We start from the raw sequence: 27,736 nt of genomic DNA on the forward strand, positions 1-27,736 counted from the left end.
AGGTGGGGGAGAAAATATTCTGCTCAATGATGTCAGAATCCATCTCAGTGGTGACATTATAAAAACACATTGATTGTCATTACTTATATATGTCTGACCTAACTGAATGCATCAACAGTCTCTAAAAGACATTAATTTATACTTCAATCCTAGGTCAGTTAATGTACTTTTTTAACCAAATTTTTGTTTCTTGCTGACACCTAATCCACTCTCTTTATATCATTCATTCATTCAGCAAATACCTTTGAGCAGCCATGCTCCAGGCTCTGTGACTGACACTGGAAAAACAGTGCTGACATACATCTCTCACTTGAAAGGCTCACACTGTGCCTTCCACAGCCACCTGAAACCCAAAAGGGTTTCCATCCCTGAGTTTGGTAAAGTATCTTTCTACTACATTTTCCTCTCTATACTCTTTCTGTCTGCTTGGACAAAACAATTTGTACCTTCTCCCTGCAACCAAAACAATTAGTACCATCTCCCTGCCTTTTCTAATGGACTTACCTCTGGCCAATTCATGCAGTCCCCTGCTCTGACGCCCGTGACAGTGACTGCATCAAGCCAAGGTACTCTTTTCTCTCTGTTCTCTCACAGTTCCTGAAATTTCCATCTCTCTGTATTGCTTCTAAATTTTCTTTTATTCATACTCTTCCCAGAGCCACACTTCCAGGATTTCTCTTCACATAATCCAGGTGGTCCATAATTAATCCATCCTGACCCAATAAGAACACTTGAATGTCTAAAGCCCAATTTGCATTATGATCCCTTCTATCACACACATTCTCGTAAGGCAGGAGGCAGTTAGAGGTGAGTTTTACCAAACATGTATTTCCTCACGTTTTCAATTTCAAAAATTAGGCTACCAATGGTAACTGCTGATTGTGTTTATGAGTATGGCTGTGGATAAATGTTAAGATACAACCAACGTCTCTCTCTTTCTGTCTCTCTAATACACTCATGCACACACACACATATTGTTGCTTTAACTGTCCATGGTGGCAAAATTGACTATTATAATTATTTCCCTCCCCAGGTCTATTTTCACTGATGAACATTTATTCATCTTTCACTATTCAGCTCAAAGATCCTATCTTCTAAAGTGTTTCTTTTACCGAGAGGATTAACAAGTCCATTCTTTCTATATCCTTTCTATATTCTGCCTTGATCATGGTTGCCTCCAAGTACCCATATAACAGTGCTGATTTAGGTGTTCACATATTTGCCTTTTCTAAACTATAAGCTCTTAGAGGCAGGGACCATAACTTATCTGACACAATATTTCTAGTGTGTGTTACAGTATGTGGAACATAGTGGGTGCTCAGTAAATGTTGAATGCACAGGAAGAAAGGAAGGAGGAAAAAACCTACATACAGTGAAACACTAAACAAAATGGCTAGAAGGAGCTAGAGCCCTTCTGGTAGCTCCAAGTGATACATTGTCTGGAATCGGTGGTGAGAAAGATGTTTCATATAGACCAATACAAACCTAGTCCTTCTTTGCCAAAATGTAACCAAACCATTAGTTTCTCTTTTTTTACTTATTCTGCCTTTTTGTCTGTCTGTCTCCCTCCCTCTCAAACACAGACACACACACACACACAATGAAATCTGATTTTTTTGCTCTCCATACCTTCCCTTTTCATTTAAACTATGACATAACCAAACCTCCATGCCCCATGCACCCCACACCTCACCCAATATCACCACCTGGTGCTCAAAATAGAGAAGAATACCTAAGATAAAAATTACTATTTGTTTAAACTGATAAATATAAGGACCCTGGAACTGAAACTTAAAAAAAAACAAAAAAAAAAACAAAACAAACAAACAAAAAAAAAAAAAACAGGCATCTCACATAGACTTCTGATCACAAACATTAAAAATAAATGCACAAACCTGCCTCAAAGCACAGCTTTGTCTCCACTCATATCTTCACAAAAAGTCTGATGAACTCTCAGCCTTTGTAATCCCACAGACTCCCTTCCCCAGAGTCTCCATGTTTTCAAAACTTTTCTATCAAATAAACTACCTTCTGTCATGTGCACCAAGTAAACTCAAGATTGCCAATCTGAGACACCACTGAGCCCGCAATAGCCAGGACTATCATTCATTCATTCACTCACTTGTTCTTCAATGGGTCTCTACTATGTTCTGCGAATTGTGCAAGGCTGGAAAAATAGTCATGCTAAACTGATATTGATCCAATCAAAATTTAAAATCCTGAAACTTGTTTTGTCTGTAAAAAGCAAACATGCATTTTCCTTAGGCTTTTTGAAATAAATGAAAATAAGTACAGGTTCCCTATTACTGTCCCCAAGAAGTTGGGGAATCTGAGATTCAGAATCACTGGATTCAGAATCACTGGATTCAGAAAACTATTAAGACAAACGTAATGGATTAAGCACAAATTCAAACAATATTTTCTGAAGAAAATGTCTCAAATATCTGCTTTTGGTTCTGATTATCTTTCAATTGGTTTTAAATATGCTATTGTTGTTAATATATATTGATAATGATAATTTTATTGTCACAGAACCGAGAATCAAAGGACGCATAACTAAAAAACATATGGATTTCATTTGAACTTGAGTCACCACAAAATCATCAAATGAGTTTCAAAAATGAAATCAGCAATTATACAGTGAACATATAGGAAAAAAAATAGAATCTCTCAATCAGAGATTCCAAATCAACAGTCCCCAAAACAATGACTAAGTTTTCAAATTTCCACAATAAAATGGGGAAAAATAAGTACAATTTAGTACATTTTTTCTAAGCTAAATGCATCTATTTATTTTGAGATTATAGCGATTTTATTATTTTGGTGCTAAAATAGCCTTTCTTTTATGAAATGATATTGTCAGCGGATGGTAGAAGGTTTACTTAAATGTCCTTACTTGGCTAAATAAATAAGGATATGGCATTTTAAAGATAAAATTTTACTGGTATATAAATTTCCAAAGTCTGAAAAACCCTGAGCATGAATCTGAAATAGTTTTGAAGGATTCAAAATTGGAAACCCTTGAAATATATCTGGCTTTATTCTATCTTTAAGAGAAAAATAACAAATCCAAGCACTTTTTCGAATGGATTAGTTAAATAAGGGCAATTTTAAAGAGAAGTAAAAAAAAAATCAGATGCCTTAATTTTCTGCCCCAAATATAGCCTAATTCCAGAGATACGTATTAACAGTATGTAATATTACATTTTTTATGACCCACATTGCACTTCGAGTGTTAGTGTTTCCATGAGTTCTTATTTTATTTCACTTTCTGGGTCCAAAGTCAACAGGTAGGGCCCCAGGCTTTATTTTAACTACTAAGATGTCTAAGTTAATAGAAAAAAATTATAAAAATAATAATTTTTGAGAGACATGACAATGGATTTGGAAGTCAGGCAGCAAGTAAATGAATGTATAACCTAGATGCTTTGACTGCTAAATTACTAGAGTAAGCAACATGTTCCTTCTAAAAAATATTCTCAATAATTAGCTTCCAGCAAAATCTATTTCTCTCTCCACCCCTTCTCTTTCTCCCTCTTTTTTTCCCTTTCCCTTGCCACATAGTTTTTTGGACTGAGTAGAAGTATTCGGTCACTTGCTCTTTGACCCAAGAGTCCCCTGGGACTATATATTCATTTAAAGAATGAGTCCCTTTAGTTACCTAAAGTATCCTCAGATCAAATTGTTTCCAGATGTTTACAAATATTTCCAGGAAATATCCACAAAGTTTTTATGGCTGAGTGATAAAGAACTCTGCCGTTTCTGTTGAGTGGTAAAATGCAGACCAAGTCCTTATTAAAACAAAAAACAAAAAACAAAAAAAACTTCCATTTGGCAAGTATCTGCTACATGCCAACACAGCACCAAGCACATTCAAGACCTTATCTCATGTAATGCTCACAAAAACCCTAGAAGGGAGGTATTATTATCCTCACCTTAGAGACAAAGGAAAGTTAGGCTCAGAGAGTAACTTCACAGAACTAGCAAGTGAGGAAAATGGGATGTGACTACCCCACGGCTGGCCGTGTTCTTAGCCCATACCTGCTGCTGTCTCTGAGCAAAGCTCTTCTTCCATTAGCTTAAGACAAAAAGGAAAAGAACGAACTCACAAAAGTTGCAGGGCATCCTCGAACATCCAAAAAGGTTGTTTTTAGAGTCTAGAGAGGGAGTCTTGTAAACCAAGAGCCCTTCTTTAGTTTCAACAAGTACCTTTGGTGGGTTTTTTCACAGAATGTGATTTCAACATATAGCAAATGTATGATGTCAAAATTTTCTCAGTATTTAAAAACCAACATATATGGGGTTTTGAAATTTACTTGTTTAGAGTTTTTATTATTCTCAACTTGCAATATTCTGACTTGTAAAAGAAAAAATCCCAAATGGTCAAGGTGACCTTTTTATAAAAAAGCTCTTACTCTTATGGAAACTATGCTTTTATTTTTAACCATGTGGTACCTTGAAAAGAAGCCACTATTAGTAGGCAAACTTAATTAAATTGCATTGGGGTGGGGGTAGAGAAATGTCTAGTCAATTTTCAATTATTCTATCTAATAGAGAAGCAAGTCATAACCATTACAAGGCCCTCACAGAACATTAGACAAAAGATAATAATTAAAACAAAAGATAGATAAAAAGTCTTCTGGATTTTTGTCCGGAAAACATTGTATAGTTTCTTTGTTTTCATCACTTAAGAGATATACATTTCTAGTGAGTTTTGCCTAGGTTTCATTTCCAAATGATTCTGGAAGTCTCAAAGTATAGACCCTCTGATGATAAATGAAGTAACACTAGAGTGTGCAAATTAAGAGAGAGGTGTCAACTGTAGATATTAAAAGAATCCACCAAGTGGGAAATCCATATGCAGGCAATTAAGAGGTGACTCTTGTTTGTTCTGGAAACGTCTTGCATGGAATTGACTGCCCAAACTGCTGCAGCGGCGTGTCTCCTACCGATGTTAAATGTCAGCTATTCATGCCACCTTTTCCTCTGTTCTCATCAAACAGCTTCCCCCTAAGGCTAGAATTTGAATCAGTGTCAGAAATTGCTGACCTTGGCAAGTCATATTTTTCCTTAGTCCCACTCCCCAAGGCATCACAGAACTCTCCGACTTTTGACCTTGCTGAAAACTACGGGATTATTTGAATGAAAAATTCTCTTCCCCACTCCTATTCCTTTCCCTTCTGCTTCCCCCACTCTCCAATGCTGCCATAGCTCCTTTTAAAGAAAAGCTGGGTTATAAAATGTAGAGCTGCCTGCTTTTGCCCTCTTAGGCTTTGGGTCCACCAAGCCAGCATTTTTTTCAAGCTGTCTTTCTCCACTCACCAGACCATATTTAAAAAAAATAAATAACTGGAAAACAGACAGCCACTTGTTTTTTTGTAACCTTGACTAAAAAAAAATCTACCAGTCCTTTTAATGCAATGTTGTTTCAAATCATTTTTAAGTGAGCTTAATGCTGATGAAAGGTACCAGGTTGACAGCCTTGGAGGCAGATGGCCTGTATTTTTAACTCTAGCAGGGTGAAGTAGTATCAACTACTGCCAGGGAAATTCACAGGCCTCACTCTTCAGCCCTGGAAGAGTTCTTGTCAGATCAAACAGGTACATACGCAAGGAAACACTCGGTCCTATTCTAATGCTGCCTCTTCCACAAAGCCTTCCTTAGCAGTCCTTGCCAGATGTGACAAACCCGACCTCTGTACCCGTACCCGTTTGTTACCCTCTGCTTATTCCATAGCTCTATATTAGTGTTGATCAGATCTCAAACTATATGCCTACCTTCATCCACATTGTGCTCCCTCGAACCCCATAATAAAAAAATCAAGCCAGGCATTATTCCCACTTTACAGCTATATAACAGAGGCCAAGTGTGGCACATTTAGACAGAAAAAAGAGCACAGACTGAAATCTAGATTTTCTGACTGCAAATTCCAAATTCTTTTAGTCTCTTGTCAATCAAAACAAATACTTTTCGAACTTCCAAGTCTGGATGAAAGTAATTCCCAAATCATCTTTCCTTTAATTGTGTCTTGCAAATTGCCTTAACAAATCCCCTGGCTTTCAATCAGCCTTCTGGGGGCTGGTGAGCTGTTTCCCCATCAGCTGCTAGTCCAGACTTGAACTGTCCTTTGACAAGTCTTCCCAAAGCCCGAGTCGACTCTAACTAGCCTTCCCACGCTGTGGGCCACACGCTCCTCACCGCTGTCTTCTGTGCTCTCCTGCTTTAGCTGATGTGTAGGTTGGTGGTTCCAGCCATAATTGGTGTAAACCAACACATCCTGGCCCAATTTCCTCTGCCTCCCTTTTCAGCTCAAAATGAAGACATCAGTAGAAGCTCAGAAGAAGGCATAAGTTTAATAAAAACTCAAGAAAGTCCTGGTCCAAAGCCAACATTTTAGCCTTTCTGAATCAATATTTCAGAAAAAATATTGATTATATTCCCTATGCTGAGAAATCAATAAACTGATTGGCTCTAAATTATAGTTTGGAAGTCAGGTGACATTCATCTCATTCCAAGGTTCACTTCATATAAAGTCCAGTTTCCCTTTTCAAATAATGTACTTCTTTGCATGGTTTTCGCCATCAATTGCAAAATTATAGATTTATGCCGACTATAATTTATCACTTGCCAAATTATTTTGAAAAAATTCCCAAGAAGTGTTAGAAGTTTCTGAATGCTGAGGAAGATGAGAGAGTGAAGCATTTCTTAATGCTCTTTTCATGGTGCTACAAGCTGCAGAATGCCTAAAGCATTTAGGATTCAAAATCTTTGCAAGCAAAAATATGTCTACTCTAACAGCCTCTTCTGATAATGTTCCAACTAGTGGTTTCTCAGAGGTTTGAATTTCTCACAGTCTGGAATCACTTCAGGGTCACAGAAAATTCTGTCAGGAACTACAAGAAAAGATCTGATCAAGCCCCTGTGAGATAAAGGATCTGCCCTGGAAAAGAGAACTAGAGCTGAGAAACAGGTATGTGGAATGAAAGGAAAGGAGTTGGGGTTGCCGTTGAAGTTTGGAGCTTGGGTCACTTGGTAGATTGAGGTACCACTGAGTGACAAGAGGAAAGAGGAGGAGCAGGTTTACAGAAGCAAGGATCTCAGGACGGGATATGTGAAAAGCACCCCAAATGCAAGCTCTGTGAGACACCACCATAGATTAGCCTCTCTGATTAGATGGTTGACTCTTTTGTCCAGCCCATATCATAGATTTCTCCAGTAGCCTCCAAAGCTTGGCATGATGCTGAACACAATGAATTGTGATTAGCTGAATGATCAGTGGTAGGTAAAATTTTCTGATATCAGTTTATCTGAAACATGATTAATATTTCATTGTTTGGAGAAAAGTGCTGACATATTTCTGACCTTTGACTCCATTGATGTACATACACTAAAGGGGAGGTATTCACACTTAGGAGATATAAATAACTTCTCACGTCATTTCAGCTATACAAGTCTTCACATATCTGGAATTGTAGTGTTTGGTAATGGTGCCTTCTGATGTTTTGCTAAATTACAAAGAGACTGCTTTTCCAGAACTTAAAAGAAAACCCTTCCTTTCTGGGAAAATTACAGGCAGTGCCTGAATTACAGGCTCTAACTTTCAAATCACTGGAACTCACAAAATAATTGCTCCTATTTCACACCCCACTGCACCCAAACATTCCCTCTCCTCTGTCAACTGCTTCCAGGGAGCCTAAAGTGAAAAGGCTTAGAAGTTTTAGAGAACACCAGGGTACAGAAACAGAGAAAAGGTAAAACTAAGAAAAACGAGCACCCTGGGTCCGTCCTCCAGGCAAGGCCACACAGCCTCATTCACCATGTCCCCTCTTTTCCTCTTTCATCTGTGAAACTCAGTTGGCTCCCTTCAGCCTTCTGAGCTTCTGCAGTCAGCTTATCCTGGGTGAGCATCACCTCTGCTCAGCCACTCATCCACACAGCTGGTTCAAAACCCATCGTCTCTCACCGGGACCCCTGCAATAATGTCCCATCCACTGCTCTTTCCTCCTCTAAAATCCGTTCTCCATATAGCAGCGAGGTTGTTCTTTCAAAAATGTAAATCATATTATCTTCCTCCCCAGCTTAGAGCCCTCCAGCGGCGTCCCATTGCCACCACACTTAGAATAGACGCCAAAATCGTCTCTGCAGCCTACGTGGTTCCTGTCACCTGGACCTCATCTTCTACCAAACTCCCATCACGTACTTTCATCCAGTCACACTGATTTTCTTTCTGTTCCTTGTACATTCCACACTTGTTGCTGCCTTGTGGTCTTTGCATTGGTTTTTCCCTCTGCCTGGGAGGCCTTCACTTCTATCTCTACATGGTTAGCTCCTTCTTTTCATTTATATTCCTTCTCAAATAAGCCTCTTTCATTTCCTTTATACTACGTATCATTACCCATAATTGGATTATTTATCTAGCTGCTTGTTTGTTTACTTGTTTATGGTCTCTCTTTCCCAGAGAGTGTAAGCCCTATGAGAAGGAGCAATTTGTATGTCTTGTTCATTGCTGCATCCCTGGAACCTAAAATAGCAACTGGCGTACAGAAGATACTCAACAGACACATGTGGGACGTGTGAAAGAATTAGTTGGTGGAACAGAAAGGGAATGGAATGGAAGTTTGGCCTGTGAACATGACAGGCCTAAACCCAGGTCTCCACCTTTGTTTTATCAGCGAATCCTAGAAGATGGAGTTAGGGGTATCCAGGGTTTACTGAGTGTCCGGACAACGACAATTCAGAACATTATTTCCCATTTGGCCACCATTCATGTATTTCTCTTCCTCACAGGGATCTCTATAGAAGAGGGGTGAGTAGAATGGTTGAGGCATCGAGACCCCATCAGCATCCCTAAGAAACCATGCAGTTTGACAATACCATAGAGGACAATGTGAAAGCACACAGGAGGTGCACCTAATAGAGACACAGGTGGTGGGGAGGGATCGGTGCCAAAGAGGGCTGCCTGGATATTAGATTTATCTAGTTCTAAATTTTGCCTGACACTGGTCCTACACCAGGAAAGAGGGAAGGACCGTCCTATGCTGTCTCACTACTGCACCACACAGCTGCTTTCTCCTAGGATGCAACACCAGTAGCTTCCATCGTCCCCATGGTTCACTACATCATAATTCACTAGTCTTTTGGAGGCTGCCCGGGAGCCCAAACACCATCTATAATGCTGCACGTGGACAAATGAATTTCCAGTTCCAAACAGCCAAGTTAGAAATGACTGCCTGGATCTTTCAAATAAAATCCTCTTCTTAAATTCGTAAAAAAGAAACTCATTCCCAAATCAGAAGAGAACACAACTGTAAAAATTCCCATAGCAGGAGAGAACATAATCAGGTATTTTTGACCTGTCAGGTTTTTTTCAGTGTTTTACAGTCTATTATTAGACTTGTGAGTGTGAGGTCAGGTAGATCCATATATCTCTGATTCAATCTTCAGTAGCCTTGTCTAGAAGATATTGCTATTATTTCCTTTTCACAAGATTAGGCTCCAGATCATTACTGTTGTCAAGGATCATGATCAGAATCAACTCTGGCTCACCCTAGTTTCTTCTCTAGTGCCATCTTCCAAATAACTCCTACATTCAAGTTTACTGTGCCCTGTAATTAACCCAGTTTTACTGTTTAACTGCCACTGATGTTTCCAGTGCCATCAAGGGATTTTCTTTACAGAGACATAATTTTTGTAATGATTATTTGCATATTCCCCTTGTAAGCCAACACACAGTCCATACTCTAGTTCAGGAATTCTGGGTTCCACTGAATAAATGCCACAGAAAAATGTCAACTCAACCATCTCCTTCCAATTTTCTAGCCACTGGAGGATAAGTGAGAGAATAACGGGATACAGTGTGCCAGAGAGGTCAATGCAAGTTCTGGTTTTGTCCCTAACTTTGAGGCTTTGGGCAAGTTATTAAGCCCTTCTGCCTCTCAAAGCCCTACTTGTAAAACTGAGGATAACAATATCTACTACTCAGCATTATTGTGAAAATAAATATTGTGAAAATTTCAAAAACATTAATATTATAAATCACCTGGTCCATGATGGGTACTCAACAATCTTAATTTCTTTCCTTTAGCTCCTTTCTTCCATCAAGAGACCAATGGCAATAGGTAAGTGGGGACACTTCTGAGCCACAGGGCCAAACACAAAGAAATATGGGAAATAATCCACACTCCCCCTGCTCACCCTCAAACCTTCTTTGTTTTTTCATTGATACATTGTACATCCCTGTGGGTTAATAGGATTAGATCCACATTTTACAGTTACATTATAGAAGTCAATCTCACATGGGGGATTATCTTTGTATGAAAGCATTATGCTTGTTACTCAAAAAATTGTATTTAAACCAAGGAAGTCCAGCTGTCATTGGTAACCGTTCTCCAACATGGAAAACTCATTGAGAAGGTGAGTCAGCCAGGATAACTTTCAGGACAATCACAACCAGGCCAGCATCTGCAAGGCCTGAAATATGGGATGTTATGACACTTGGTAAATTACTTCTGACGTACTTAATTATGCAACAACAAGATTTGCAGAAGCATAACCACATAATTCCCCTGGGTATGCTGCCAGTGTGCTCCACAAATGATTAAATATAAAATAAACAACAGCTAACTGTGAATTATGAAGTTGTAATTCCACCAAGGGGGCTCCAGTGATGCCATAAACCACTAGAGCAAAGCTCCATGTCACCAGAGGATCCCAGATGGGCCTAGAGGCCTATAACTAAGCAGTAATCTCGCTGCAGACTATGGCTCCAGAAAGCATTTCTCCTCTATTTTTGCCTCTTTCCATTTCCACAAGCATCCCCCTTTCTTGTTCTTTTCCTCTGAGCTTCCTAAAAATCACACCAATCCTGCTTTTCTAAATATAGTTCCTTTTTAATTATTTAAATGGTCCGTCATTTAAGAAGTTATCCCCAACCCCACCCTTTGGACAGCAATCTATTAATTACAAATACTTCATTAGAAAAACCAAAGCCTGATATTCAATAGAAAATCCATTTAGGACAAGAGCCCTGGAGCACACCTCAGAAAGGGATATTTGAGATTAGCTTCAATATAAGCCAAGACTAGCACCCCATTAATGGAATAAATTTAATTGCCTTTTAAACATGATAACATTGGAAAAGTTATATTGGAATTTCAAAGACAACCTTAACACACAAAAAAAGGTAAATTAAATTGGCTTTCTCAGATCATGTAGAGGATAAGTAAACAAAAGTACGTACATATCAGAAAGACAGTTTTATCAACAATCTGAAAGTAAAGACATTGTAAGAAAAGAAGGCACAAAATATTAGAACATAACTTTCTGAATGTGGCACACTTTTATCTGAAAGTTTACTTATACTTGAAACTAAAGTTAAATTATAATTATTCTATCTGTACAATAGATTGACACTTCTTTGACACATGCTTTGTCTTCTAGAATAAGAACTGAAAAAATAATCCCTAAAATTAGTCTTAATTGGGATTTTTATATTCCCCAATAATTGCCTCCAACTGTTTTCTCTTTGTTTTAGGTAAAATGCTTAGGACACTGCCAGGCATCTAGTAAGTATCACACGTGTGCTCTTTCTTATTTCTCTCATTTGTTCATGTGTGTGTTTGTCCAATAACTGTTTACTAAGCCACTGCAATGTGGAAAGCATCATGGTTAAGTGCTCTGAGGTATAAAAATTCTGCCTCTCTGCCCTTGTCTTCAAAACTGTATACATATGATTGAACTAGCAGGACTGACACTTATGAAGAGTTAAATGATACATCTTGTCTCCCTAACCACACAAGATAACACACAAGATAAGGTGGATGTCACAAGGAAATACATCATCCAATACCAAATCACTGTGGGATAAAGTGGTCTGCATCAGTGTTTTCAAACTTTGGGGTGCATAAAAATCGTGTGGAATATTCAAAATGCACATTTTAGAGATTTTGATTTACTAAGTCATGGGTGAGGCCCTGGAATCTACATTTTTAAGAAGGTGCAGCTCATTGCAGGTTGGCAAGGCTTTAAATTAGATTGCAAGCGCAATAGAGAAAGAATAGGTTGTTATTTCTCTTTATCCATTTTCTCTAAATCATTAGAAATGAACTGCATATGGGAGAGGCACAGAAAGAAGAAAGAAATGAAGAAAACAAGGACAAAAGGAAATTTCCTTGAGGAAGGACTCCATGCTGTCCAAAGGAGAAGAGTAAAACAAAGTCATCCACACCCCAATTAGAGATTATACCACATCATAAATCCCATACAGTATTTTTAGCAAACATATGCAAACATTTTTCCTTATGTCACAACCGATATTCCCGTGAGAGCATGCTAACACTAACTTAGCAGGCTTAGCAAATGATCTGCCTTTCTCTTACATAAGGTACTTCACTACACCCACAGTGGCCCATTTTCTCACATGTACCACAACTGTTAACCATGCTGGCCTACTACCCAAGAATGCCAGAGAGATTTCGTTGTTAATTGCTTGGCAAAAAAATAAAGAATCCTGGATGTTTTATGATACAGAAACGCAGTCTGCATCTCTTCCAGACGTACCAAATTTCAAAGCAATACATATGAAAACAGGTCACAAAGCAAACCGAAGACAGAATGTTTATCTTTCACAACTGGTTAGGAAATCTAAGTTGGCAAAAGAATGGCAACTTTATATATAATCACAGTGAACATAGTGAGTATTACTCATATACAAAAAATTAAGTAAATCCCACAGAAATCTCAGTGGAGGAGTAAGACAGTGCTATATTAGAGACATTACACTATGGAGACAATTGAAGGTGGTTAGTCTCCTAGAAACTTACTATGTCATGTGTAGCATAGGAAGTCTTGGATACCATATCCTAACCATCTGCCATATATTCTCCATAAAATTCAGTGGCTAAATTATGGGGTGGGGGTTTGTCTTCTTCAGTCTGCAGTGATGGATGAAGCAAATGGAAAAATAAAAGATCAGTGCCATCTGAAAGTTTTAAATGATTTGCATTACTGTTGCATGCAACAGAAAATAGGGGTAGCCTAAAATGGGCGAACACAGTCAGGAACTTCTGAACCAAATTCCTGGCTCTGCCAGGGATTCATGGTGTGGCTTTATGAGTGTCACTAAAATCATAAGGCATCAGCTACTAACAGTAGATCAAAACAGGTGGTCGACTTAGTTGCTTAATAGGGGGAATGCAGTAAAAAGTTTGACTTTTGCAGTATGGAAATAATCCTAAATTCGGTTGGGATTAAATAGCCTCTAACATTAATTGGGAAATAACTTTGAATATATCTCCAAGCCTGGAATAAATGATACTTATCAGAGATGTTGTGGCGATGGAGAGGAGGAAACAAGCAAGCATTTATTTGAGGGTTTTCAATGTGGGTAGGATACTGGGCACTCCTACTATATTATCTCATTATTTCGAACAACAAACCAGTGTGGTATTTATTAATGTGCCAGTTTACAGATGAGGAAATTAAGGACCAGAGGTTTATTTAAAGTCAAGCAGCAAGTAAATGGCAGAGCCAAAATTTAACCCTGGACCCTCTGATTCCAAAGTAAAACTCTTGGGAACTTCTGGATGCTCCTAAATCTAAATGAAAGTTCTCAGTTTTTGAGGTCTAGGTGTATAGCTAATGAAATGCATTCTTCCTCTTTTTTTTAATCTTGATAACGTAATTTAGAAAATTCTGCATTTAGGCCCAATTTGATGCCTCGTGGTATAATAATGCACTTAGTCCTTCATTTCTTACATATTTTCACAAATGTCCTTTTTTTGGCTTGCTACATTCCCATGAGTAATATGGGCAAAGCAGTCATATCCCTATTTTATAAAGAAGAATATGACCCAGAGTCATTAAAAGAGATTTGCACAAGATGACAATGTGTCGTGAAGTGGTGCGGGACACTGATTACGTGTTTCAACTTGGCGGGCCTGGGCCAGGGGACCGGATCCGCCCCTGGGGAGGGTGGTGGGCACGGGCGACAGCGCCCTCCACAGCCCCCCGGGCCTGGGAAAGTGAGGCCGGAGGCAGGCCCCATTTCCTCACCCAAAATACCACTGTTGGGAGAGGCTTGCCGGAGGGAACCGCCTTTTCCCCACCCCCTTGTCCTGCTCGGACACTCCTCGTTGCCAGAGCAACTCCCCCACCTCTAGTGAGCATGCTCAGTTACCGGAACAACTCCCGCCCCCTGTCTATCAACCTCTGCACCCTCTCTGAACCAATCCAAGCCTTTGACCTCTACAGCTACCCCGCCCCCTAATCACCCAATATAAGCTGGTGCTCTCCCCTAATAAAGCTCTCGCTCTCTTGGTTTTCCACACCCTCAAAGAACCGTGTCCCGCCTGCTCCTTCTCGCCGCCCTCCTTGCACGCCTCCGCCGGGGACTAGGGCCCAGTCCCCCGCCTCGCCCTCGCCTCCGGGAAAGAGCCCCCGCCGCCGGTACCCTCAGAGCAACGCCGAGAGCCGAGGGTTCAGCAACCGGCTGCCCCCCCCCCACGAAGCAGCAAACGCGACCGCAAAGTGGCATGCTGATATCCTCAATACTAACTCAATACTGTTTTTACTGGTCAATAATGCATCTAAAAGAATTTGGTTGACATAAGAGGTGGTGGGATATAATGAAACAATTCTAAATGGGGTCAGGAGAATGAGTTTCAATTCACTTCATAGTAGCCCACTAGAATTCTCCAAGCTGTAGTCTTCTTATCTATGAAATGAAAATCATAATGCTAGCTCTACTTACTTTTGGGAATTGGCTTCATAAAACATAATAGCATTGTATATGGTTTTAGAGTTTGTGAAGCAGTTTCATATTTTATCTCATTTAATCTTTCATGTTATTTTTGTTCTCATTAATGTTATTCATACTTTATGACAAAATAATTCATCAATTTTTTACAAGTAATCAAAGAAAAGAAATAAATCAGCAGCTTGAGTATATTCATTCAGTTAAAATGATTGTACTCTAAGGCCTACCCAAACACAGCTTGAATTTCCTGGCTGTCCAAGATAGCCCTGAGTCTCCAAAAACAAAAACAAAAACAAAGACAAGAAAAACAGTGCAAAAAACTTAGATATTCTCACCATCCTGAGAAAGGAGAATTTTAGGGTAAAGAAAAAAAAAAAAAAAAAAAGGATATAAATGCAAATAGCAGTCCATATATACTGAGTAAAAATGATCACACCCGGAAAAATTTCCTCTTCCCTGAAGAAAGCTAGGAGCAGGCTCTAAGAGCCAAAATGTGCAGTGATATTATTTTCTGTTTCTCTTGTCAGAAAGGATTCAGTCTTTGAAATATGTCTAGTTAAACTGCAGATTTCTGTTTTGTGATTAATGAATTAAATTATGTTTTATTTCTTAAATATGTTGAGGATTCATACTGTGGTCTTCTCCCGATCTTGAGGATTTGAGCTGCTGGGCAGCACATCTGGTTCTGGGCTGAGAGCTCTCTGGGTGGTTCTCTTCCTCCCCTCCCTTAGAAATAGACAATATGGGGAACTGCAGAAACTTTTATTGGGAAGATGTGATTTTTAATCCTAAAAGTGCCGGTTTATCTCTCTTCCTCTTACCTCATGAGGAGAAAGATCAATTATTAAGATGTATCTAATTCACACTTTAAAAGTTTTGTTTATTGGTTAGATAGCACTTGTTAATACTTCCCCTAAATAAAATATTATTGTATCAGGCAAATGTTTTAATGTCAATTTGCCTGGGAATGATTGTTAGATACATTTTATAATAATAATTTCTATTTGCTCATAAAATCACTTTAAATAAGAGTCTGGGCACTGTTGACTTTCATATCTGGATAAATGCATTATCTTTGATTTTCATCAGCGCTCTTCCCTCTGTCAAAATATACTACCATGTCCTGGAATATGTCCCTATGCTACCTAGACATCGTGCTACAGGATATAGAGAAACAAATGCTGTTTTCCTCCTTTTCCTACAAACGCAGTTATGAGGGCTTAAAACATTTAACAAAATGAAATGCAAGGATCTATAATAATAGAATATTTTCAGTCCCAAACAATATTTTCTCCTCTGCTTATTTTATTGTGCTCTTTAGCAGTAGTTCTCTAACTGTGGTCTAGGCATGTCCTTTAGGTCTTATGCAGGCTTTTCCAAATTTCAAAAAGGAGACATGTGCTCATGTCTAGGGAAGGTTCCCAGCTAGAACAAGCAGAAAAAGTAAAAGAAACTATTTACTCTGAAGAACTTCACGGCTGGAACTATCCCCACTGGAACTTAAGAAAGCTGAGAAATAACTGATGCTACAGCTCTCACAATCCCTGGAAAACTTTTATTTGTTGCTTGTGTGTTTGTTTGATTTTTCCTATGAGAGCAAGTAGGATAAATGTTTGTATATTTTCTTCATTTGGAGGGAATGCAATCTTTGATAAACGGAATTAAAAATTCTTCCCTTGATTTAAAAAATCAGTAATCAAGAGTAGTAATACAATATTATCTAAATTTGTATAAAAAGATTTTTTTTAATTTTAACATCAAAATATTGACTATGTCTACCTCAGGATGATGAAATATAGATGACTTCCCATTTAAAATTTTAATGTAAAAATATTTTTTTAAACAAGCATGTATTGTACTTTGGAGTTACCCTTACAGTGACAGTGGTATCACACAAATATATATATATATATATATATATATATATATATATATATATATATATATATATTTACTATACATAGTTGTGAAATATACACCCCCCCCCCAAAAAAAGCAAAGTCTCTAATCTTAAGACAATTCTCAAAATACGTTAACAAGCATAAAATATTTAGAAAATCAGCCACTGACCAAGGCATTGATTATTCCAGAGCCAGAATTGAGAAAAGGAATGAAGTGAGGAAGGTCTCACAAGGAGGCGTGATAGGAGCAGCACGTTGAAAAATAGTATGGGTCAGTTTGCAAAAGGAGGCAAAGAGCAAGAACATCTCAGATAAGAAATCAGAGAAGCAGGAATGAGAGGGGAGCACGTGGTGAAATACACTGGCCTAACCAGCACACTAGGGAAGAGAAGGGAAACAGTTAAGATCTGCACCCATGTGTGTGAATAGGCAGGGTGGGAATAAAAAGATGAATAATTTTGTCTTGACGTAGAAAAGAATTTAAAAAATGGCTGTGAGTTCTAAAGGGGAGAGCCACAATTTTTTTTTAATGTGTTTGTAGAACACAGTAGCATTCATCATTCATTCATCCAACAAATATTCTTTGAGGATCCATTATGCCCACTTGCTCATCACTACACATAAAGGGGGACAAGCATGGATGCAGGGAGGCTCAATTAGGAGTCTGGTACATAAATGCAGGGGATCTATCACAGAGATTTAAGAAGTGAATGGATTCGAGCACTTTTAGAAGGTAAGCTTGTTAGAACTTGGAGATGGACTGGACAGAATCATAAAAGAAGGAGTTGAAGATGAGTCCAAAATTTTGGATTTTGCACACTGATGTTGCCATACTGGAAAATAGGAGAGCTGTAAGCACATGAGATTGGGGAGGCAAGTTTATTCATTCCATATTTTGTCCTTTCTGAGGTTTTGTGAGCTTCCTATGTGGATGTCAAATAGGTAGCTGCATATATGGATCTGCAGCTCCAAGGGAGGCTTTGAATCTATAAGCTGGAAGTCACTAGCGTATAGATGGTTACTGAAACATTGGGCCTAGGTGAGATCTCTTAGGCTAGATTGGAAAGGGAATCCACTAAAAATGGGGTGCTTATGCTGTTACTTAATAAGCACTTCCTGAGCATAGTCAAAAGTTTGGCAGCTGTCCCAGGAGTATATAACTGCTGAAATCCAGACAAATACTTGGGGAAGTAGCTCTGATTAAAAATGGAAAGGAAGGATACTAAGTGATATATGTCAATTCCCAGGTGCAAAGGTTTAGATTCCACACCTATTTCCACTGGAAGTTTTAACTTCATATATTTATGAGCTACCTGAATAAAAGAAATCATTCCCCCAAACTTCAAACCCTGAGAAGTGTCTGACTGGGCCATTATAAAATGAATTAGCAGAGAAGAAACGTACCTGCACAGTACTTATCATCGAGTTCAACAGCTCTCTCCTTTTCTGAGGATTATAGAAAACAACATTTAGGAGCCCTCTGTGGCACACAAATCTTGCATAGCCAGTTGGGGCAGAGGGCGTGCCAAGAATAAAAGGATAGTAGACAAGGACAGAAAGTTGGGGCACTGATTTTCCTACCACCTCCCCACCATGGCCACCCCCAGGCCAACAATTTACAAAAAGCCCTTTGCAGACTTGTGTGGATAAATACAATGGAAACTTGAGAAAATGTGGTTCTCTGTGTATATCTGAAGTGCTGGATAGGCCTTAGACTTTGCCCATAGTCAAGCTAATTGGACTTAGCATATCCTGGCTCAAAATTTGACTGAGTTGAGCCCCTTGGCCTTTAAGCTGTATATCTGAATCCTCTTTGAAAAGATTTGGCCTCCCTGTATCTGTTTAGAGTACCTGGAGAACACCCATCTGTTTTTATGCTTATTTATAACTACACCACCTTCCAGCACTGTGAGGTCCTTTAAATATAATGACATGACTGATGATAAGAAATTAAGTGAATGAGGTGAATGTTCTTACTCTCAGAGAAACTTTTGTGGGAAAGCAATTTCCCTTATAGTTCTGGCCTCGTGCTTCTGTTTCCAGGGATCACCCAAGTGCAGATTCTCTTGAAAGGTTGGTATTAACCACTGCCTATGCTAAGAAGACAAAACATTCATTCTGCCAGTTTGCTGCTCCCAGTGTTGCCTCCAATGTCAGGGTGTGGTAAGGAGAGAAGTAGAATATCTCAAGATTGACAGAGTGGGGTGGAGGTTTTAAGAATTGATCCTCTCTGATCTGTAAGTCTCTTGAAACTCCTGCCCATAAAGAGAGGATCAGTGGAAGATAGGAACCAGATCTGGGGGGTGGAAATGGTTCTGGGTGCCCAAGTTGCAGGCACACACCAGACTTGAGGCAGCTGTTTGTCCCTCCTTTGGGGGAAAGAGGGCCTAACTCTAGGGTGGTCAGTTTTCTGCACCATCTAAAAACTTCAGATACCTTGAGGGTTTCCATGGCAGTTTTGTAGCATTTCACTAATACCTGCCAGATCTCCATCTTACAGATGTACCCTTTTTTCTTTAAACACACAGGGTGTTCTTATGCAGAAAAGGCACACCCACTTTCATCAGGACAGACTCTTTCCTTCTACAGAGAACTCAGTCATCGCTGACCTCAGGGTCCTCTGCTCCCTTTCCCCTCCTGCCCTTTCCTGCTCACTCTGGAATCATGACCATCATCCCTTCAAATAAAAAGGAAATGCAGCAACTTCTCAGCTATCTCTATGTTTCCGCTCTAATGCAACACACAAGTGTGGCACATATACACACACAGTCCTGAAGCATCTTCATGCTATTGATATTTCCACCTTTTGCTACTTGTGCAGAGGGGCCTTCCACCCTGTTTGTTCCTCCTGCCAGAGTCCCACACTTCCTGAAGGCAGGGTGGTTCCAGCCCTGGCCTGGGAGGAAAGCGCCCCCTTTCGGTGGGAGAAAGCGGGGAGTGGTGAGTCTGGCACTGCTTGCCAGCACATTCCACCCTGTGGAGAGCTGGGCCCCAGTGCCCTTGGAGCAGGGCAGAAAGGTTTGGGGATGGGGTTAGGATGTTTGCTCTTTGCCCTGGCAGAAACAGAGAACATTAAAACCTAAGATACTGTGGGCCTTGTTTTAAAAACTAAAATTCTTCACTGAATTAATTCTTCTTCATCCTGCTCCCCTCTATCACCCCCACCACCCCCAAAAAAGTTGGGATTCAAAGACAGCCTGCTATTCAGGTCCCAATGTGAGCTCAGTTCCTACATGTGAAAATCTTCAATTGCTTGCAAATAACCCAATGCAAGCAAATAGGAACCAGAAGACGGATCCTGATTCTTTCTCATAACTCTGATCTTGGGGATTCAAATTAAGACACATTTTCCAAATTTACTCCTCATTTGAAGCTGAGCCAATAATGGTAAAAATAAGCCCCAAAGTTCCTGGGAATTAGAGGTCCTTCATTACGTGGTGCAGAGAAGGGGCTGGGACATACAGTACCCAAGGAATGATTGCTAGTCATAACCCAGACCCTCATTCCTATATTGGAGAACTGCGGGGACGGCAGTAGCCTTCTGATTCTGATGGTTCTCAAATTCTTTTAAGAAGTCACTTGCATTTGTGATTGATTTGTTCTGAATGTTTTCTTTATTTTCTCTCAGAGAATTTCCTTTATCAACCACTATTTGTGCATCTTTGTCCCCCCCTCCCCTACTCTAAAGCGGCTATCGCCCTGGTAATCGGCTTCCCAGATAATTTTTCTTTAAGAAAGGTGGTTCCAGGAGAAGCAAAAATCTAGCACTTTTCTTTAGGCTTAAACTTAAAATTGATAGTCCATAATTCTCTGTATGACTAATTCCTTTAACTTAAAATTGATAGTCCATAATTCTCTGTATGACTAATTCCTTGAGGCCAAAGCACTTAATTAGACAAATGAGGACTCCAAGGATTTACTGATATTCAGACCACAATGGAGACCTCTTACTCAAGAAAAAACCCACTGACCCTAAAACACCCATGTCCTGCTGTCCCTCCTCAGTTTTCTCCCCAATGTATGGCCACATTTACTGTTTTAATAAGAAAGAGGGATTGTGGCAGTTTGTTGTTACTAGGGTTGTTTGAGAACAGAGATCGTTGGTTTCTAATTGTGTTGTTAACCTGCTCACCAAACTATTTGATTTTATAAGAATCCAAATAATTGTGGATACATAATAATGCTGTTAACATAGGCATCCTCTTAATACTGTTGGAATAGTACTCAGCCGCATCACATTAAAACACAATTGGATTACAACAGGGTTCACTCACATGTAGTTCTGTAAATGTTTGGATATGAAGTGACTAGAGGGGTTTAGCCCTTTGTCCAATTTTTTTCCTGTGAACTTCTAATACCTAGCTCCAAGGAATACTTAGAGAACAGAGTTCTGTTAAGCTTGCAAGATGGCTGGGGTGGAGGATGCTGGACGCTTTGCTTTTCTTTGGGGAGAGGGAACCCTTCCCCCCAAACTTGCCCTCTCTGCAAATAAAAATAATAATAAGCAAAACGCAATTCTCATCTTCTCTGAACACTCTCTCGATTTCTAAAAGCTGTAACTCATTTGATGTTTGCTGACTCTTTAAAGAGTAAAAAGTAAATACATTTTCCCAGAGTGGGCAAGGCCAGAAGCAGGAGGGACGCGGGGCTCGCCGCCCTTGCACCGGGCGCACAGACATTTGCAACATCTCTGGTCCCCTGGCTTCTCTGCGAAGGAGGCGTAGGCTCTCCAGAAGCTTCGGGTGTGCTTTGGTCATGTGTCGGACTGATGGAGTAAGTGGGTAAATAAGATACAGGAGAGAGAAATTATAAAGGAAGAAATCTTTTAAAATAAAAATTGATCTATGGATCTTAGAAAGTGAAAATCTACAAATGTCATTAAGCCTAAAAAGGTCCCGGGGTGGCTGCTGGTCGCGAAAGGTGTTCAAAGCTGGGGTTCCAGCGGATCTGGGTTGGTGGAGTAGAAAGGCCTCGCTGTTTCTGAAATTGGTGGGCTTTTTTCCCAGGGGTTGGGGGGAAGGTGACAAGTTGTTGGTTTAGAAACGAATTGTTCACCAATTGTTCGCTCGTGCTGTGAAATCTGAAATGACGCCCCTGCGAAGGAACTACAGGGATCCACGTAACCACCGCTGCGTGCCTGACGCCCGGGTGCTCCGATCTGAGAGCGCCAGAGGAACCACGCGAAGCAAAAATTCAAAGCTGCGTAAGGCGCAGGAGAGACTCCGCAGTCTTGGAAAGGGTCTCATCCGCGGTGAGAGCAGCGACTTCACTGTCTTCCAGAATAGGGGATCTGACATCACAGGGAGGATTGGGGCCACGACTTTACATGTCCACCTCCCCAACACGTCAAATTCGAAACCAGTTTTCGCCCAAAGCAGGCGAGCGTCTCTGAACTGACCATTTCTCCAAATTATTAGGAGAAGGAGACCATCCAGGCCCCTACTCCTGCATGAAAAATAAACACGATTCACCGTGCCTCTCCTCTGGCCTTGACTTTCAGCTTTAAGGCTCAGTGACTGCTCCTGATCAGGGATTTCATCGCCCTCTCTAAACAGAAAATTTTCCAGGCTCCTCTTAAAACAATGCATTTCATTGGGCCCCCTCATGAAGCGAGATAATTGAGTCCCAAATTCAGGGCAAGAGCACGGGCTCCAAAACGCTGAGATTCTAGGGAACTAAGAATATTCTGATGCGAATTCCAAGTGGGACGCGCCCTAGAGAATGTTCCCTTTCCCCTGGGCGTTTCTCTGGCTTGTCAGAGTTGGGCCCCCGGGAGTGTGGCGGGCGGGTTGGGCGAGCGAGTCCTTCGCGTCGCGTTTACACCTTTCCCTTTGTGACAAATCGATTTCCCGCGCCGCTGTTCTGCATTTGCGTCGCGCGGCGGCCGGGGGCCCAGCTGCGCCTGGTGCACGCTTAGCACCGGCTTGTGAGTGTATGCGTGTGTGCACGCGTGTCTAATTGACTTTCCGTCTACCTTTTTATGACTACATGTGTTTCCAACAAAAGATCTTATTAGGACAATCTGGTTTCACTAATTTAGAGGTTGGGAACGTGGAAGGCAGGCGCTCCTTTTTTTTTTTTTTTTTTTTTTTTTTTTAAGACTTTGCAGAAGTTCATATTAAATGACAGCAGGATGCATCGTTCTACTAGAAGTAGTCTGCCTATTTTTATGACCTGTCCCTCTTTCCTCTCCCTGCCTACCTCCTTTTTAGCCCTCCCCTCGCAATCCACATTCCCCCATTAACCTCTGGAGTCCTAACTGTGTCAAAATAACGTTTATTTAAAAACTTAGGATATTTGAACTCAGAAATTTGAGAAATTTACTGAGCTGGAAGAATCAGTAAAAGAGGGGGAAAAAAATCTTTCTATAGAGAAGAAGGTGTAGTGATTCTCAACCTAGGGGGAGAAACAACTGCTGGGGAGTTGGGAATGGAGGGGAGAAAGCAGTGAGAACCTGTCATTTAGGACAATACTTAAGACCTTTCTGCTAATCTTGGCCCGTATTGTATTTGAAAATCTGCAAAATTAAGAATTTGATATTCATACTGATGTTACAAGTGGAGTCTGTTTTACTAATTTTAGACGAAAAGGAAATTCAGGAAGGACAAATATAATGAATGTTCCCGAATAGTTGTTCAGTGTCTTTTAAATGTTTTCCCATCGTCTCCACGGGAGATTATCGTTTCCCACTCTGGAGTAGACCCCCAGCTGGCTGCACAGAGCCCCTGACTCCAGGTGGGGCCCCTCTGCCCCCTGCGGGTGGAAGCCCTGCTCTAGCTCTCCTCCAGCCTGAGGCTCCCCTCTTCGCCAGATCCATATTCTGAGCCTCAGCGTCTACCGCAGGTTAGAGGCCCAGCGCGGCCCTGGGTCCTGACTTCAAGTAGCTCTACAACAAGCTTTCTCCGCAAGGAGGAGGGTCCTCCCGAAGGCTCGCTATCACCCAGTTTATCAGACCTTTCTGTTCTCATTCCCGGGAGAAAGGAAGGAGGTTTGGGAAACGCTGTGTCTAAAAGAAACAAACTTGGAGATTTGGGAAACGCTGTGTCTAAAAGAAACAAACTATTTGTCAGAAGAGTTGACCTGGCCATCTCTCCGGGAAGCAAAGACGGGTGTGTGTGCGTATGTGTGTGTGTGTTCTCGGCTACTTTCCCAGCCCCGGGGACTGGTCTCTTTGTCTCCATCACCTCACTCTGCAGTCTGAGACCACCTCCCGGAGTTGTTTCTCGACCACCCCTTCGCAGCGCCTCCTTTTGCTGGCTAACCCAGGAAGTGGCGGGAGGCCTCTGGGCCTCGGTTGCCCTTCGGAATCCTCTCTCCTCATGGGCCTCACTACTCTGTAAATCTGAGATGTGCTCAGAGTACCAAGCTGGCCGACTCCGGGATCTTCGTTCACTTCTCTCGGGACACACGGTTCCCAACTCTGCCTGCAGCCTTGCGCGGGTCCACGCGAGCCCCGACGGACGCCACGTGCGCGGCGCGGCCTCGGTTTAAGAGCCATACCTCTGTCCCTGGCGACCTCCGCATCTCTTTAGGGGCGCACCCACAGCCGGCCTCCTCGGGCCAGCCTCGTTTTGTACAAGGCCAGACGAATCCCGAGTTCCCTTCTTGTGGCGTTCACCCGGAGCCAAACGACCGCGACTGCCCGCATGCCTCCAGCTCTGCAGTACGTAGTAGGTGCCACCGCGGTCTGCCTGGGCCCCCGGCTTGCTGCTGTCGCGGGCCTTGGGCCTGCTTTTCCTATTCCTCCTCCTGCTCTTGGTTAGATATCTCCCGCGCGGCCCTGGTCTTGCACGCAGCAGGTTTTCGGGGCCTTGTTTTCTGTTGTGGTTCTAGCCTCCAGTGCTTGGAACAGCAATAAATGTTGTGATTAATAATTAGCCATGCCTAAACAAGAACAGCCAAATGTCCAGAATTGGCGAGGCTGAGTGATAAACACAGGGACGTTCGGAATACTATTCTGCCTACTTTTTGTGGGTTTTTAATTTTCTTTAGTAAAACGTTTAACAATAGTCACAGTATTTCATTTCGAAGTGCATTTTGTTAGAGCTCAGAGTGCCTATGCAAACACTTAACTGAGACTGCTGGCGCGTGCAGCAGCAGCGGCCACCTCCAACACCAGTACTCGAAACAGGACACATCTGCCTTTGCGCGGAGCCCATACCCGCGACTTGGCGCTTGGGGTCTCCTTTCCGCAGTTTGCCGACTTCCCTACGGAAAGGCTAGGTCAGACCCCTCAGTTAGCACCCATCGCCCTCTTTGAGTAAAAGTACCTATGGTGGGTCGGTCCCCCTTTAGGCTAAAAACAGCCTGAATCAAGGAAACAGGGCGAGGGGCAGTATCCCTGCCAGAGAGAGAAGTTGTCCCTGAGGCCTGCTATAGCACAATTCCAGGACTCTCGCCACTTCGTCCAGGTTATGTTTTCCAGCTCTTTCTGTGTCCCAGTTTATTTTGTATATTTATTTTCTCAGAGTCTGATTGGCAATGAAAATCATAGAATCCCGGCTGGCTCCCTGGTTCCAAAGTTTCCAAATTTGAAGACAAAATAGCAGTTAGCAAATAATGATGTGGAAAGCCATGAGCATCATTTGAGAACTTCCAGCCAAATTTAGCCTCTTGCAACGTCTAAGAGAGGAAGGGATATCTGTGTCTATTCAGCCTCATGTCACCTGGGATAAGCCCAGTGACAGGTCTGTTACAGACTAGCTGGGGACGTGTGGATACACTTGAAGTCATGTTTTAACTTCATGGGGAAGGGGAGGGGTGAGGAAGGGAGACTTTGAGTGGACTTTTCTGGATGTCCAGAGACCAAAGGGGGAGAGCTCATCAAATGTGGCACTGGGGCTCAGCATGGAGCCCACGCTTCCCCTGAGCAGCTCTAAAGGTGAGGGATCAGGAGGAGCAGAAGCTCGGGTTTCCCCCCTAAAGGACGCTTCCTTTGCTTTGCCTGATTTTCCCGGGTCAGCTGGGTCTTTGCCTCTGTCGGGTCTCAAATCCATTACAGGTGGAGGCAACCTCAGCGGGCAGAGAATAGCTGGGGCGGTTAGAGCTCGGCTGTCGCCTGGGACCTTCCCAGCGCGCCCAGGACTTCAATGCCGGGGCGGTGTGCACAGAGCGAGCCGCGCGGGTTCCGCTCCCTGTGCACTGTATCCTCCGCCTACTTTACCTTGACTGCCCCAGACTCCGTACACCCGACCCGGGAGAAGCCCTCCGGACCCAACGCAGCGTCTTTAACTCACTGCCTTCTCTAAAGGGCGGGTTTCCCGAATTTGCGCCCCTCCGGGAGTGGTTCCCCAGCCCAGCCCGTCGTTCCGCTTGCGGGATGAGCCCGCAGCCGCGCTTGCCCGGGACGGAAAGGCCCGCGGCGGGCAGAGTGCCCCACCCCGACTGCAGGATCGAGGAGCGGCGCCCCCGGCCTTAGAACCTTCCTCCAGTGTCCGCCTCGGCTCTGCTCTCCGCGGAGCCCTCCTTTTCGCAGCCCTTCTTCCCCCGCCTGTGACCGACCCTTCCTCCAGGAACCGCCACAACCTCTCCTCGTCCCCCGACCTCCCTCCTGGTCTCGCGTGGGCTCTTGCCGCCCTGCCCGAGCCGCCGCCCTCGGTCCCGGCACACCCCCCCGCGGGCATGCGCCCGTCACTCACTGTCCTGCTGCGGGGTGTCACTGCCGCTGGTGAGACCGGGCGACTCCAACAGGCTCCGGCCCGCCTCGCCCACGCTCTCGTCCGCCTGCGCCGCCACCATGTCCCCGGCCTCCTCCAGGTCTAGCAGGTGACTGACTGAGAAGTTCTTTTTCGCCTGCAGAGTGTCGAGGTTGCCCGGGCTGTCCAAGCGGCCGCCCAGCGCCGGCTGCCGCTCCAGAACGTGCCCGTAGCTGGAGGTCATGGTCTCCCCCTCCGATCCCACCCACCCCCCTCTTCCCGCTCGAATCAACACCAAACGCTGTGGGCGCGAGGGGGGAGAGGAGCAGAGTGGGGAAGAGAGAGGGGGGAGTGGAGAGAGAGAGAGAGAGAGGAAGAGGGAGGGAAGGAAGGGAAGGCCAAAAAAAAAAAAAAAAAAAAAGTGGAAAAGAGGGCGGGGGACCCCCTTCTGAAGAGCAGAGCGTTCTGCACCAGCAGCCTCGGCAGCCTCGGCTGCTTTCCTGAGGCCAAGTCCGGCGAGGTCCAAAGAGATAATCCACACCAAAAACTAAAATTAAAAAGTCACCCTACGTTCAAGTCAGGAGGAAAAAAAAAAAAAAAAAAAAAAAAAAAACCCGTCCAGTTCTCCAATAGCATCCACACGCACACACTAAAAATAATAATAAGGGGGAGAGAGGAAAGGGGAGGCCAGAAGGGCGGGGGAGTTAGGCAAACAGAAGAGAGAAGAAGGGGTGGGAGAGAAGAATCAAAGTGGTTTTTTTTTAAAGGTTAAACAAGTTATTCCCAGGCAAGAGTTCAAGCAGCAACAGAAGAAGGTTTGTTCCAGCTTTAAAACATCTTCAAGAAAACGTGTTCCCCCTCTCTGCACTCCTGTGGATTCTCAGGAGTGACTAAGGTTTCAGGAGGAGAGGGTGATGTCTTGCAGATGTATTGGAGAGCAGGATTCTCACTTTACTTTTCGTAAGGAGTAAAAAAAAAAAAAAATAGGGCTTCAAGAGTCCGAAGGAGGGTGGTGGTGGGTCCCCCCACCCCCACCCCACTCTCCCTCTTCTTGCTGAGCTCCTTTTTCCTTCTCAGTTGGATCAAGAAGCTCTCTGGCACTTCAAAAGGCACAAACTGGCATGCAGAGGAGGCTTTGTAGGGAATACAAGAAAATTGGAGACCCCTGGGAGGGCAGATCTCGACTTAATAGGAGCCTGTAATTACGTGGCAAAGCCTTTGTGCCGTGCCTGACGTTTTACAGACCCCCTTTCTCCATCACAATCTCCTTCTTCCTCCTTTCCCTGGGATCGAAAAAAAACAGTCTGATTAAGAAAACCCCCTTTGCCAACATCTGAGCAAGAGAGAAAAGGAGAGGGAGGGAGCGAGGGAGCGAGAGAGGGAGGAGGAAGAGAAGACTGAGGGCGGAGAGAGCGAGAGCCCCTTCGGATTTTTTTCAGTAAAGG

General features: G+C 42.6%; 1 protein-coding gene across 2 annotated transcripts in view; it reads right to left on the reverse strand.

The window, feature by feature from the left end:
- Positions 1–26,683, reverse strand: part of PRRX1 (paired related homeobox 1) — a 68,265-nt gene extending 41,582 nt beyond the window's left edge. For both annotated transcript variants that reach the window (XM_037825370.1, XM_037825371.1), the window contains exon 1: positions 26,295–26,683. In XM_037825370.1, coding sequence (XP_037681298.1) covers positions 26,295–26,535 — 241 coding nt within the window. In that variant the 5' untranslated portion in view covers positions 26,536–26,683. The remainder of the gene's footprint in view (positions 1–26,294) is intronic.
- Between the last annotated feature and the right edge of the window lie 1,053 nt (positions 26,684–27,736).

The sequence above is a fragment of the Choloepus didactylus genome, chromosome 2, assembly GCF_015220235.1.
Source record: "Choloepus didactylus isolate mChoDid1 chromosome 2, mChoDid1.pri, whole genome shotgun sequence".
NCBI classification, from domain to species: domain Eukaryota; kingdom Metazoa; phylum Chordata; class Mammalia; order Pilosa; family Megalonychidae; genus Choloepus; species Choloepus didactylus.